Source organism: Vitis riparia, chromosome 1, assembly GCF_004353265.1.
Source record: "Vitis riparia cultivar Riparia Gloire de Montpellier isolate 1030 chromosome 1, EGFV_Vit.rip_1.0, whole genome shotgun sequence".
In the NCBI taxonomy this organism is placed as follows: Eukaryota; Viridiplantae; Streptophyta; class Magnoliopsida; order Vitales; family Vitaceae; genus Vitis; species Vitis riparia.
This window is the reverse complement of record NC_048431.1, coordinates 20,904,989-20,919,961: the sequence shown is the minus strand read 5'-3', so window position 1 is coordinate 20,919,961 and position 14,973 is coordinate 20,904,989. Positions and strand designations below refer to the sequence as shown.

General features: G+C 32.6%; 1 protein-coding gene across 1 annotated transcript; it reads left to right on the top strand.

The window, feature by feature from the left end:
• Positions 1-5,175: 5,175 nt before the first annotated feature.
• LOC117921030 lies at positions 5,176-5,532 on the top strand. Its single transcript, XM_034838785.1, has one exon. It carries the CDS (start codon positions 5,176-5,178, stop codon positions 5,530-5,532), a length of 357 nt encoding a protein of 118 aa, XP_034694676.1.
• Positions 5,533-14,973: the final 9,441 nt, after the last annotated feature.

The following is a 14,973-nucleotide window of genomic DNA, read 5'->3' as shown; positions in this document are numbered from 1 at the left end:
GGAAAGTAAGAAAAAAAAGGGGAGTCATCTATAAATTAATAAGACATGGGTAGGAAAGGAAATAAGATCAATGTTTAAATAAATAGAATTAAGGTGCAAACAATGCGGTGAAGGTACAAATAATAAGACTAAGTCATAATAAAATGAAATTGAGATACAAATAAATGAGATTAACTAGTATCTCTAAGGTGTGAAGAAATAGGAAAATAGTACTAAGGTGCAACAAATCGAAAGGAGCCAATTTTAAATAAAACTTTTGAAGGTGCAAATAAAAAAGTTAAAGACTTGATCCAATAACATCAAAGTAAACATAAATGAGACCAATCAATTTGTTTTAAAATGTATGGATAAATGAGATCAATATATAATAAAATGAAACAAAATTACAAATAAATGATAATCAATACGTAGAAATAAATAGTATGAAGGTACCATAATTTGATAGGGCTAATTATAAGTTGTTCAAAAATGAAAAATTAATAAAAGAAAGTTTAAAATATGAATAGATAAAAATTTATGTTTGAAGAAATGAAAATAATATATAAATATCTAAATAAAAAAAGGGTGTGCTTTATTTTTTGAAAATTCCATTCCCATATATAGAAAACCATTCCCTTTAGTAGTTTATTGTGTAGAAGTGTTTTGATAAACGGGAATAATATACAAATCATATAAATTCTGCTCTTATTCATTCAATTCTCTTTTGTTGAGCATAATTTGCTTTTAAGAGCACTTTACTTAGGTTTTTGTTTGCATAATACATCTCCTTAATCCACTCCTTAAGGCTTTTTCCCTATATTTTGGGAATGAAAGTGGTCTTCGAAATGATCAATTTGTTTCATTTTGTTCTTACAAAATCTTAGGCTTCTTTCTTCATTTGATGAATTATTTTTTGCACCTTTAAAGTACTCTTATTGCTTTATTTAGATGAAGAAGGTATGAAACCCCTTTTGAAGTACTTACCATTATATTGAAGTTTAAAACATGTGGAGGAAAAAAAAAAAAAAAAGGCTGCCAAGAGATCTTATACCTTCAAAAAATAAGTATATCCCTGTATTATAAAAATGTTATACATAATTAAATAAAGATAGAATAATTATGGAACTAGTATGTGAAAGAGGATGCTTGCCACTCCATTGTTTTGATAGTGATATCAATGTGGATTGGATTTATTATATTATTCATATAAAAATTAAATTAGTATTTATGTTTTATAAGTTATAATGACGCTATTAAGTAATATGATATGTTAACTTTATGATAATCTATATGAAAAATTGTGACTTGATTTATGTTGTTGAGAAGAGCATGCACACTAATCTACTTTTGGAACGAGCAAGTTTAAGTTTGCAGGATTTGGGTTCAATATGCATATTATGTTCCCTAACATCCGCCCTTACATACAACCACTTGCATGTGAAGAGAAACAGAATTTGCATTCATATCCAAGGAACAAATAGAATAGAAATGCAAATTGCAGAGAGGGTTGTTAAACCTAAGATCTTTCACCAAACCAAATTCTGATACCATGGTGAACTATCAATTTTTCTAAAAGATTAAGCTTACAAGATTTGGGTTTAATATACATATCATGCTCCTTAACAATGCCTTCCTCTTGATACAACTTTGACAATTAATTAAATACTTCAAATCATTATGAATAATGGTAAGAGAAGTAAAACAATCAAAGCTTAGCTAAGCCATACCATGTTCTAAAAGATAAGAATAATTCTCCTTACCTAATGTGTCTACTTGAATATGTATATTTTGGAGACTAATCTATAAGATGATATTATTCTTCAACTATTGTATAACATCTTTGGACATTATTGAATTGTATGACCTATACTCTTACATTACCATATCCTTTTCATTTATGGAGTGTGGTCATTGAGCTACTTGGTTTCCCTTTAGTGTTCACAATATTTAGATCCCAAACAAGACTCTATTATAGATGCTTACAATAAGGCTTATGTTCATTCCCATTCTAGAGGACATGTATTCATGATCAAATGTAATATTATGAAGCTAATTCATTTTACATGTTAGTCAACTTAGTTCACATCTCGCCTTCATGAAGCTTTGATGTGTTTGTGAATCAAAATAAGTCATATTGTTGCACACAAAACTCAAATTACAATAACATACTAGTTGTAAAGTATTATCACTCTTTGCTTTGGTTGACAAGATTTGATTGCATATTAGATTTTATGAATTTTGTCTACTTGTCATCATACATCTTGGGAATATATATATATTTTAAATATTTGGTTTTTTTATTAAAACAATCATAAATGAACATGGGAGTCCATCCCACTAAAAAATTCATATATGTCCCTGTCATACTCTAGTCATGAGGTTAATAATGTACTTTCTAAACTTAGATGACATTTGCATATGATAGACCCCATGGTCTACAATTCCCGTTGTAAAGAAAAATTCAACATTTTTAAGTGCTTGAAATTTGAAAGAAGATTATTTGAAGAATACTATGGTTGCATGTTTTCTTTAGTGTTATTAATTTCATAGTAAGAATCAATATAAAAAAATGACGTGTATTAAACTTTGATTTTACCACATTATGTTTGTTAATGTCTTTTTTTGTTAGTTGGCAATTTTATTCCATTTCTTGTTGATTTGATGTGACTTACTTCCTTAGATCTTATCGGTTTTTTACTTCAATAAAGGTCAAAGTGTGAAACTTTGAGGGATCTATTAAGAAGCATGTGAGTGCTACATTGAGAATGTGGAAAATGGGTATAAGTGTTGATGGTATAAGAATGTAGGGAGTAGGTGCATCATGTCATGTAAAATTGTTTAGCGGATTGTTTAGTGGTTGAAATACTAATCGTGGTTTTTAAAACCTAGTAGGTTTTACTTTTCATGTCATATACTGTCTTATATTATTGATTAGATTATTTATTTTTGCATGAGATTGTTGTGCTCTCATTGAATGATTAATATAAAGTGACAAAACCAGAAAATTGATAATAAAGTATTAATTTGAGATTAATTGATGAACTGTCTATTTAACCCCTTTTCCCTCGAATAGTTTCATTTACTAAAACAAAATTTCTTTCTATTGGTATCAAAGAAAGTAAGAATCATTTCAACTTTTTCTATATGATTCCTTCATTTGCTCTTGATAACATGGGGTTTAAAGGAAAGAAAATTAGTTTTTATTTAACTTGTAAATTTTTTATCTTGAGTGAGAAAACACAAGAAAACAAAATAAAAAATTGAACGAGAAACTTAAAAAACAATTTTGTTTTTTTTTGTTTTTTTGTTATTTTATTTTTTTTTATGTGTGAATCCTTGACTCTTAAATCAAAGAAGTAATGAGATGAGATAACATTTTTGAATAAAGACAAACTCTCACCTTGAAAAGATTTCTTGTTAGAAAAAGAAATTCATGAGATCCAACATCATTCAAAATGTGTTACCTTTGTAGCTTCTATATAGATAACAAGGTTTTGTTATTTCCACATTAAAAATTAAGTGGGTGGCCCACTAACCTAGTATTTAGCCAATTAAAAGAATACCTAATATCTTTAAACTGTTATAAAGATATTTACCCTTGATGGAGTGGGTAAATTATAATAATTATAATATTATTATTTGAAATAAAAACAGTTATTCGAATAACACGTTTAGAACGGTTTTTGAACGTGTATTCTTGGCCCTCTTCTCCTATCAATAAGAGATATATACAGAAACCCCTTCATGTGCGGTGACTGCTCTCTTCCATCAATTACAGAAAACAATTCTGTGTATTAAGGTTTGATAAGGAGAAGAAGAGATCAAGGATTTAAGATCTATAAACTGAAGGGAAATCTCTCATGGCTGCGTGTTCTTCAAACGGTATGTAATTTATTTTTAATTAATGTTTTTATTATTTTATTATCAGAGATGAGTTTGAATTCAATGATCTAGATTATTGTGTGTTAATTTCCATATTAAATCTCAACAATTGGTATCAGAGCAAGGTTGAATTTAAATATTCAGAATCACTGTTTTATAAAGATTAAATTTTGAGATTTATCTTTGATTAATTCGTCTCACTAAAATGAATAAAAAAAAATTAATTAAACAAAGTAAAGACCAGCCTTAACGCGTAGAAGGAAGATTTTTATTTTTTCCTTGCAACGTTGATTGGATCAATGCCGGTGAGGGGCGCTGGTTTGGCGTCAGTCCGGTGGCCGTTTTCAGGCGCCATTACTGGCCGTTTTCAGGCGCCATTGCTGGCCATTTTCAGGTGCCATTTCAGGCGCCATTGCTGGTCGTTTGGTTTGTCAGCCCCTTAGCTACTTGATTCAGACCCGGAGAATTAGGCCTCATGGGTAGACCTTGCACCCTTGAGAGCCTAGGCGGAAAGCAAGGAAAGCCTGGGGGTTTGGTGGTTCAAACCCCAGGAGCTAAGTGTGGGGATCGCGGACAAGTCAAGCACGCACTCCGGATAGGCGTTACCGAAGGATCCGGACATGTCTGCCCGGGGAAGTGGAATCGTCCTCCTCTCCCATCCGGCGACAAGGGCACCAGATGTGAGATATCCGTCTGCCCGGGGAAGTTGAATCGTCCTCCTCTCTCATCCGGCGACAGGGGGTGCCGGATGTGAATGCTCGTCCGGGTGGAATGAGGGATTCCCATCCGGGTGGAATGAGATGATTATTAAAGATACTATTTCCTTGATTTTTTTAACTCAAATAAAGGAATTAATTTCATCTTGTGAAATTTAATCCAAATGACAATTTTTAAATGTAAGGTTAACTAATTTAGATAGTTGCCAAAGTAACCTAAATTAGTGAGCCTTGTATTTATTGAATTGCATAAAAGAATAAAGGAAGACTTGTAAAATTCTTAATAATTCTCTTTATAATTAGGAGAATGAGACTAACCCAAAGGAGAGTCAATTTCTGCTAATTATTAATTAATGTTTTTATTTTGTGTTGCTTAGAAAGGTAAAATGGATACCAAAAGGTAACATATAAATGACACAAAATAGTAAAGTGTTTTAAGCTCCCTCCAAGTGAACACTGGATATGTTAAAATTTACCCAAATGAGAATTTTAATGATATCAATAGTTCATTGCTATTTATTTTATACTTGAGGCCTTATTGTGAGCCATTGTTCTATTTTGTATAGTTCTCACTTCATTACACTCTCTTGCATCTGGAATGACTGTTTTTGATGGGTCGAACTTTTCTGAATGGTATGAAAGGGTTCAATTCTCACTGGGCGTATTGGATCTTGACCTGACTTTAATAATGGATAAACCTCTTGAAACTACGGATGACAGTACTCCGGAGCAAGTGGAACAATCAAAAGCCTGGGCAAGATCCAATAGGCTCAGTCTGATGTTTATGAGAATGACCATTGCCAATAATATCAAGACCTCTCTCCCTCAAACCGAGTTTGCCTCGGAATTTCTGAAATCTGTTGATGAGCGCTTCAAACGCGCTGATAAGTCCCTTGCAGGCACATTGATGGCTGAATTGACCACCATGAAATATGATGGTCAGAAAGGTATTTAGCAACATATTTTAAACATGACTGAAAAGGCTGCAAAGCTTAAAGCACTAGGCATGGGTATGGATGAGTCCTTCTTGGTACAGTTTGTCCTTAACTCACTTCCATCACAGTTTGCTCCATTCAAAATCCACTATAATACTAACAGTGATCAGTGGAACTTGAATGAGCTCACCAGTAAATGTATATAAGAGGAAGTGAGATTAAGACAAGAAGGACATAATCTTGCTCTTGCTGTAACTCATGGAGTCATGAAGAAGAAAGGAAAATTCAAAAAAGGAAAGAACTTTCCACCTAAGAAAAGCGGACCTGGGGAAGGTAGCCAGAGTCATGATGGAAAATTCACGGTAAGTTGCTACTTTTGTGGCAAGAAAGGGCATGTGAAGAAGGACTGTATCAAGCGCAAGGCTTGGTTCGAAAAGAGAGGTATAAATCTTTCTTTTGTATGTTATGAATCCAATCTTGTTGAAGTTCCTTCAAATACTTGGTGGATTGATTCTGGAGCCACAACTCATGTGACTAATTTAATGCAGGGATTCCTTACAACCAGGAAACCAAAGGAAAGTGAAAAGTTCCTCTATATGGGAAACCGTCTCAAGGTTGAAGTGGTAGCTGTTGGTACCTATCGCTTACTATTAGAGACGGGTCATCGGATGGATCTTTTAAACACTTTTTATGTACCTTCTATCTCTAGGAATTTAGTTTCCTTGTCCAAATTAGATGCTACTAGATATCCTGTTTTATTCAGTTCTAGACAATCAAGTTTGATGTTAGATTCTGTTACAGTTGGTTCTGGTATTTTATGTGATGGTTTATATAAAATTTCCTTGAATCATGAATTTGCACAAGCTTTGATAACCTTGCATTCAAATGTTGGTTCAAAATGTGGCTTAATTAATGAAAATTCTTCAATCTTGTGGCACAGAAGACTAGGGCACATCTCTAGGGAAAGAATTGAGAGATTAGTGAAGGAAGGAATTTTACAAAATCTTGACTTCACTGATTTTCATGTATGTGTGGAATGCATAAAGGGAAAGCAAACTAAACATACAAAGAAAGGTGCCACAAGAAGTAATGAGCTCCTTGAGATAATTCATACAGATATTTGTGGACCACTCTCTGTTCCATGTTTTACAGGAGAGAAATATTTTATCACCTTTATAGATGATCTATCTCGTTATGGTTATGTTTATCTAATGCATGAAAAGTCTCAGGCCATTGACATCTTCGAGATGTTCATAACAGAGGCCGAGAGACAATTAGATAAAAAGATTAAAATTGTGAGATTAGATCGAGGCGGTGAATATTATGGCAGATATGATGAATCAGGACAAAATCCTGGTCATTTTGCCAAATTCCTTGAAAAGCATGGCATTCGTGCTTAGTACACAATGCCTGGTATGCCACAGTAGAATGGTGTTGCTGAAAGGCGTAATCGCACATTAATGGAAATGGTTAGGAGTATGATGAGTTACTCTTCTGTACCTATTTCATTGTGGGGTGAAGCCTTAAAAACCGCAATGTATATCTTGAACAGAGTTCTTAGTAAGGCAGTTCCAAAAACTCCTTTCGAGTTATGAACTGGTAGGAAACCTAGCTTGAGACATATACATATATGGGGTTATCCAGCGGAGGCAAGAATCTATAACCCACATGAGAAAAAGCTTAATTCAAGAACGATATCTGGATATTTCATTGGCTATCCGGATAAATCGAAAGGGTACAGATTTTATTGTCATAACCACAGTGTGAGAATAGTTGAAACCGGTAATGCTAGATTCTTAGAGAATGGCGAAATCAGTGGGAGTAATGAACCAAGAAAGGTAGATATTGAGGAGATAAGAGTGGGTATCCCACCACCTTTTTTACCTCAAGAAATTATTGTCCCCCAACCTGTTCAACAAATTGAGGAAAATGAGCAACATAATAGAGATGGTTCATTACCACCAGAAAATATTGCCATTGAAAATGCTATAGAGCCACCACAACCAGCACCTTTAAAGAGATCTCAAAGAGAAAGGAGACGTGCCATTACAGATGATTATGTGGTGTATCTACAGGAATCTGATTTTGATATTGGGATAAGGAAGGATCTAGTTTCGTTTTCACAAGCCATGGAAAGTAATGATTCTAGTAAATGGATGGAAGCTATGAATGAAGAGTTGAAATCTATGGCCCAAAACGGTGTCTGGGATCTCATCGAATTGCCTAATAGTTGTAAACCTATCGGCTGTAAATGGGTCTTTAAGACAAAGCGCGACGCTAAAGGCAATATCGAACGATTTAAGGCCAGACTTGTGGCCAAAGGTTTCACTCAAAAGGAAGGTATCGATTACAAAGATACCTTCTCTCCGGTTTCCAAGAAAGATTCGCTTAGAATCATCATGGCACTTGTAGTTCATTTTGATTTAGAGTTACATCAAATGGATGTGAAAACTGCATTCTTAAATGGGGATTTGGATGAAGATATCTACATGGAACAACCTGAAGGGTTCGCAAAGAAAGGAAATGAACACCTAGTTTGCAAATTAAAGAAATCCATTTACGGTCTTAAACAAGCTTCCAGACAATGGTATATTAAGTTCAATAATACCATTACATCTTTCGGATTTAAAGAGAACATTGTTGATCAGTGTATATATCTGAAAGTTAGTGGGAGCAAGTTTATATTTCTGATACTGTATGTGGATGATATTTTGCTTGCTAGCAGTGATCTTGGTTTATTACGTGAAACCAAGGAATATCTCTCTAAAAACTTTCATATGGTTGATATGGGTGAGGCAAACTATGTTATTGACATCGAGATCTTTAGGGATCGATCTCGAGGAGTGCTAGGCTTATCTCAGAAAGGATATATTGATCGGGTTTTAGAGAGATTTAATATGCAGTCATGTTCATCGGGTATTGCACCTATATTGAAAGGTGACAAATTAAGTAAAATGCAGTGCCCAAGGAATAACATGGAAAGGGAGCAAATGAAGAAAATTCCTTATGCATCAGCTGTGGGGAGTTTGATGTACGCTCAAACATGTACAAGACCGAATATCAGCTTTGCTGTAGGTATGTTAGGAAGATACCAAAGTGATCCAGGATTCGAACACTGGAAAGCTGCAAAAAAGGTGATGAGGTACTTACAAGGAACAAAGGATTATATGCTCACATATAAAAGATTAGAACAATTAGAGGTTGTCGGTTACTCAGATTCTGATTATGGTGGTTGTCTCGATAGCTTAAAGTCAACTTCAAGATTTGTCTTTATGCTAGCAAATGGGGCAATCTCATGGAAGAGTGAAAAACAATCAATTACTGCTTCATCCACGATGGAGGCCAAGTTTGTTGCTTGTTCTGAAGCTTCAAGTCATGATTTATGGTTGCAGAATTTTATCTCAGGGCTTGGTGTTGTCGATTCTATTGCTAAACCTTTGAGAATACATTGTGATAACACCACAGCTGTTTTCTTCTCTAAGAATGGCAAATTTTCTAGTGGATCGAAACACATGGATTTAAAGTTTTTAGTTGTTAAAGAAAGAGTCCAGAAACAACAAGTGTCAATTGAAAATATTAGGACCACACTTATGGTTGCTGATCCATTAACTAAAAGATTACTTTCAAAGGCATATTTGGAACATGTTATGAGGATGGGCCTTTTGAGTAATCCATAATATGTATGATAATGAATGGTGATTATGTAATTGACAATTTGCGCATTAAAATTGTTTATGTTTATTCTTGTTTTCAATTATGGGTGCACGTTTTATTGTTTGATAAATAAGAATTGTCCCAACAAGACAAATTACAGGGGCTATTTGGCATTAAGGACTGGGTTAGTAAGGGTTATTGATGTATGGTGCATGGAAGGAAACATGACATTATGGTCATGTGACCGCCATGACTCGCATTTATGATCTAAACTGATTCAGTATTATGGTATATGATTTTGGATGTATTGGCTAAGTTTATTGAAATCGTGATCACGTGTCAAATTTGTTTTCCAGTATATATTTTATATATAAACTAAATATATTATAGTTTTCATAATCGATTTAGTGGGCCAAGTGGGAAAATGTTATTTCCACATTAAAAATTAAGTGGGTGGCTCACTAACCTAGTATTTAGCCAATTAAAAGAATACCCAATATCTTTAAACTGTTATAAAGATATTTACCCTTGATGGAGTGGGTAAATTATAATAATTATAATATTATTATTTGAAATAAAAACAGTTATTCGAATAACACGTTTAGAACGGTTTTTGAATGTTTATTCTTGGCCCTCTTTTCCTATCAATAAGAGATATATATAGAAACCCCTTCATGTGCGGTGAGTGCTCTCTTCCATCAATTACAGAAAACAATTCTGTGTATTAAGGTTTGATAAGGAGAAGAAGAGATCAAGGATTTAAGATCTATAAACTGAAGGGAAATCTCTCATGGCTGCGTGTTCTTCAAACGATATGTAATTTATTTTTAATTAATGTTTTTATTATTTTATTATTAGAGATGAGTTTGAATTCAATGATCTGGATTATTGTGTGTTAATTTATGTATTAAGTCTCAACAGGTTTGCTTCATGAAAGAAGAATTATATGACATATATAAAGCCCTACATCATGAAAGTTATGAAATTAAATGTGGAATGTAACTCTAAAGGGTTTTAAATAAAAAGAATTCTCTTATTGAATCTCTAAATTATGAGAAAATTGAATTGAATAATAAGATCAAGGAACTAACTTTGAAACATCAAAACATGCTAGATAAAATCAATTTTGGAATTTAAATATTTTTGGGTACTTAAACACAATAAATCATTTGTTGGAATATGATATCTAGGCTTTGAAGTGCATGCATATAAGATCTTAAGCATAACATAAGCATTAGAAAACAAACTTTCAGCCTCATGGGGTGTGTTAGAAATCATATCTAGGGTTTTGAATGCTACCAAACCCAAATCTTTTGTAGAAGAGATCTTGAAATCCTTGTGATCTTTTGCCTAATTTGTCATGACCCTTTTTCATTGAAGGATATATGTCAGTACCCAAATACATTCCCCATTAATATATTTCTAAGGGAAAATTTTCTCTTTTACACTACGAATCTCTTTTTCTTCTTAATTTGCCTTTTTCGAGGTATTTCCTTTTCACCTTTTTTGTTTTTAATTTTTTTTTCCATTTCACACAATTTTTCATCATTATTTTTTCTTACACAGCTATGATGCAAATGCAATGCACTATACCCACATATTAGAAACTATTATTTCTAGAATACATTTTTATTTTTCAAATATAGTCCAATAGTCTCAACATTTAACACCAATAATGTTTTTTATTCAATTCTCATAAGTTATATCATAAAAAAACAACCATTTCATTATTTCCCTCAAACACCCATTTCATCTTTTTAGGGATGAAATGTAATGCTAAAGTTCAATTGGGTGCCCATGGTTTTTTCAAACTTTGCCAAAATTGAGATGTAAACTTAGGATTCTTATCACAATATAGACACCCATGAAGCCTCACAATTTCTTGTATATACAACTTAGCTAATGAGTTCGGGGAGTCAGTAGTCTTCATGGCTAGGAAATGTGATAATTTGGCGAGTTGGTCCACAATGACCCAATCTCAATTTTTGTTGCTTCTAATTCTTAGTAGCCTAAGGGAATTTGAAGATTGATAAGATGCATATAATGCCTTATGTTAGGAAAGTTATGAAATTTAAATGTGCACTTAAAAGGATTTTAAATAAAAAGAATTTTCTTATTGAATCCATAAATTCTCATAAAGTTGAACTGAATAATAAGATTAGGGAACTAACTTTGAAACATAAAAAAATGCTCGATAGAATTAATTTCTTGAATTTAAATATTTTATGGTTCTTAAACAATAATAAATCATTTGTTGGAATATGATATCTGGGCTTTGTAGTGCATGCATATAAGATCTTAAGCATAATGGAAACATTAAAAAACAAAACTTTTGGCCTCATAAGGTGTGTTAGAAATCATACCTAAGGTTTGAATGTTTCCAAACCCAAATCTCTTATAGAAGAAATCTTAAAATCCTTACAATTTTCTACCCGATCACTTATTGGAATCTTAACACTTGTGTAAAGTGGCTACACATTTTTAAAGGGAAAGAGATAAAGCCTTTTTGGAAGACCACTTTTTGAAATGGTTGAGAGTGTGTCTACCCTAAGAGTAGACTTCCTTATGTACTTAAGTGACTTTAGCTTAACTTGGGCTTAGGAGAGATAGAGGCTTTTTAGAAGACCACATTTTGAAACGATTGAGAGTGCATTTATCCTAAAAGTAGACTTCCTTGTGAGCTTGAGCAACTTTGGCCCAACTTGGGCTTGGGTTACTTAATCTAATACATTCAGTCATAATTAATTAATTAATTAATTAATTAACATAATCTAAAAATAATAATTAATCATAAAATGTTGTGTAACCTTACTTTTTACCAAAATGCCTTTATGCTTATAAATAATTAATTCTCTATAAAACCTTAAGACTTTGTGCCAACAAAGAATATGAGCTTGAGTAGGGATCACTAAGATCCATAGGAAAATACTAACTCTCTTAGAATCCAATTCTCAAATTGACTTAACACATTCATTAAAGAGAGTCAATTGCATTCTAGTACCTATGAAATTATATCAAGATGAAAATTAATTAAATCCAATTTAATCAATTTCTTGAGTTTATAACCTACTATTAACTACACGTAAAATCCTAATGAACTATATTTGTAATCTAGCATGGTAGAAGCTATCAACCTTTTAAGATTACCTCAACCATATTGGAGTTTTAGGTCCTCTTATTTTGTAATAAATTGACAAAATCTAATCAAATGACATATTTTAAATCTTAATTAGGGAATTATTACAATACCACAGACTTCATGATCACAAGTCCTTATGATTACCTAAAGGAACATATTGTTTCAATTCTATAAGATATCATGGTGCCTTTATTAAGAATACTTGTTGCTAACTAGCTTAATCGACAATAACCCAATTTATAGATAATATATGACCACCTTAGGCTCTCACTCATATGTTAAAGCCATTGATACCTCAACACTATCTTAGTATTCTCTCAAGGTTAAGGGTCCATGCAACATGGTGGTTTAGTGAAATCATGACTACTTGATAGTCAATGTCATGATTCATTATAAGTCATATGCAATGTGTAACCGAGCATATTAATGTACTCAATATGGGAAACCCATCCCAATGACCAAGATAAGTCATCTCTCTAATATTTAAGGGGTAGTAAACTACAACCTTAGATGGATTATTTATGTTAATAAATTGTGAACAACTCAGTAACTTGCAAGAAACTTATAACTTGAATCTTTTGTGCAACTCTTAATGCACCTAAGTGATGTATAATGCAAGAAATACCAAACTAAATGCATAGATAAATATTAATGAAATCATGGATAGAATAATGGAAACTGAAATCATAATTAATGAAATATTATTTATTACATCATTTTATGATTTTAAGGGCTCTATCAATTGCACTCTAGTATCTTATGAAATTACAATAAACATAGTGGGAGTCTATGTCTTACTATCCATTGCATGCAAACTCCCCATGAATTGGTGTCTATAATATAATAAAGTAGTGTTATCATCTATCAAGATTACCTTTCCAATTCTTGAGTTATAAATCTTTCTTATTATGTGATCAATTGATATACTCTAACTCCAATGAACATATGTCAAATTTCACAAGTGAAATGCTATGACCATAATCTTCTAGATTACATGTCCTTTGAATCACCAAAGGGGGCATACTATCTCAATACCATGAGATATCATGGTGCCTCTATTTAGAATATCTATTTTCACCACTTTTCATCAACAATAACCCAATTCATAAGGATATATGATCACTTTAAGGTTTCACTTATAGGTCAAAGATTCTTGTTGATTTTGGCACATGGTCAATACCCTCTCAAGGTTGAGAGTCCATGCAATATGGTAGTTAGGTGAATCATGACAAATGATAGTCTTACATCATGATTTACCTTTGGTCTTGTCTAATTTGCATCACATATACAAGTGTACTTACCATGGAAAAATCATCCTGATGACCAAGACAAGTTATCCTTCTAATTAGGAGGTATTGTACTATAGTCTCAGATGAATTGCCTAAATCCATGAATTGACTATGGACTACTCATCATTTTGCAAAGATCCCATGAGTTGGATCTTCTATGCAACTCCTAATAAGCCAAGTCATATATAATACAAGTGATGTGGACATGTATGCTCAAATAACCAATTAATACATATGGGATAAATGGAAATCAAGAAACATAGATAAATAAATTTATAAATGAATCTCAATATATTACATTATGTCATGCTTTCTAGAGTTTATTCCCAACACTTTCTATATGCATTACTTAAGAATGTGAGCTCAAGTAGGGACCATTAGGATCCATAAGCAAATACTGACTTCCTCATAATCCAATTCTGAAGTTGACTTAACACTCCATTAAAGAGATTTAGTTGCACTCAAGTATCCTATATCATTACATCGAGATAAGAATTGATCAAATCCAATTTAATCAATCTTTCTAATCTACGACTTACTATCTATTACATATAGACTCTTCATGAACTATTGTTTGTAATCTAACGAGGTAGATGCTATCAGCATCTCAAGATTACCTCTACAATCTTAAGTCTTAAATCCTCCTATTAAGTAATTGACAAACATACTTTAGCCCACAAAGAACATATGCTAAATTCCACTAAAATAGTTACTACAATGCCACAAATTTCATGATCACAAGTCCTTAGGATCACCCAAAATAATACATTGTCTCAAATCCATAGGATATGATGATATCTATCTTGAGAATACTTGTTGCTACCTATTTTAATCAATGGTGATCTAATCCATAAGAAATATATGATCACCTTAGTGTTTCACCCATATGTTAAAGCCATTGAAGATCACCTTAACACCAATTCAATATTCTCCCAATGTTGAGAATTCATGTAATATAATAGCTTGATGAAATCATGACTACTCAATAATCACTATCATGATCCACAATAGTATTGTTCAATGTGTAACCATACATACTAGTACACTTACCATAGGAAACTTATCACGATGACCAAGACAAATCATCTCTCCAATTAGAAGGTAGTGCGTTGAAACCTCAAATGGATTACCTAAGTCTATAACTCAACAAAGTGAAACTCATCAAATTGCAAGAAGCCTTTGACTTGGATCTTCCGTGCAACTCCTAATGCACCCAAATCATGTATAATACAAGTGGTACGGGTTTGAATGTTTAAATAAATCATAATGAAATTATTAGATAAAATAATGAAAATTCAAGTTTAACTTTATTATATCATGTCTTGTTTTTAAGGGCTTTATCCCAATAGAGAGTTTAGGTAACATAATAGCTTAGTTAA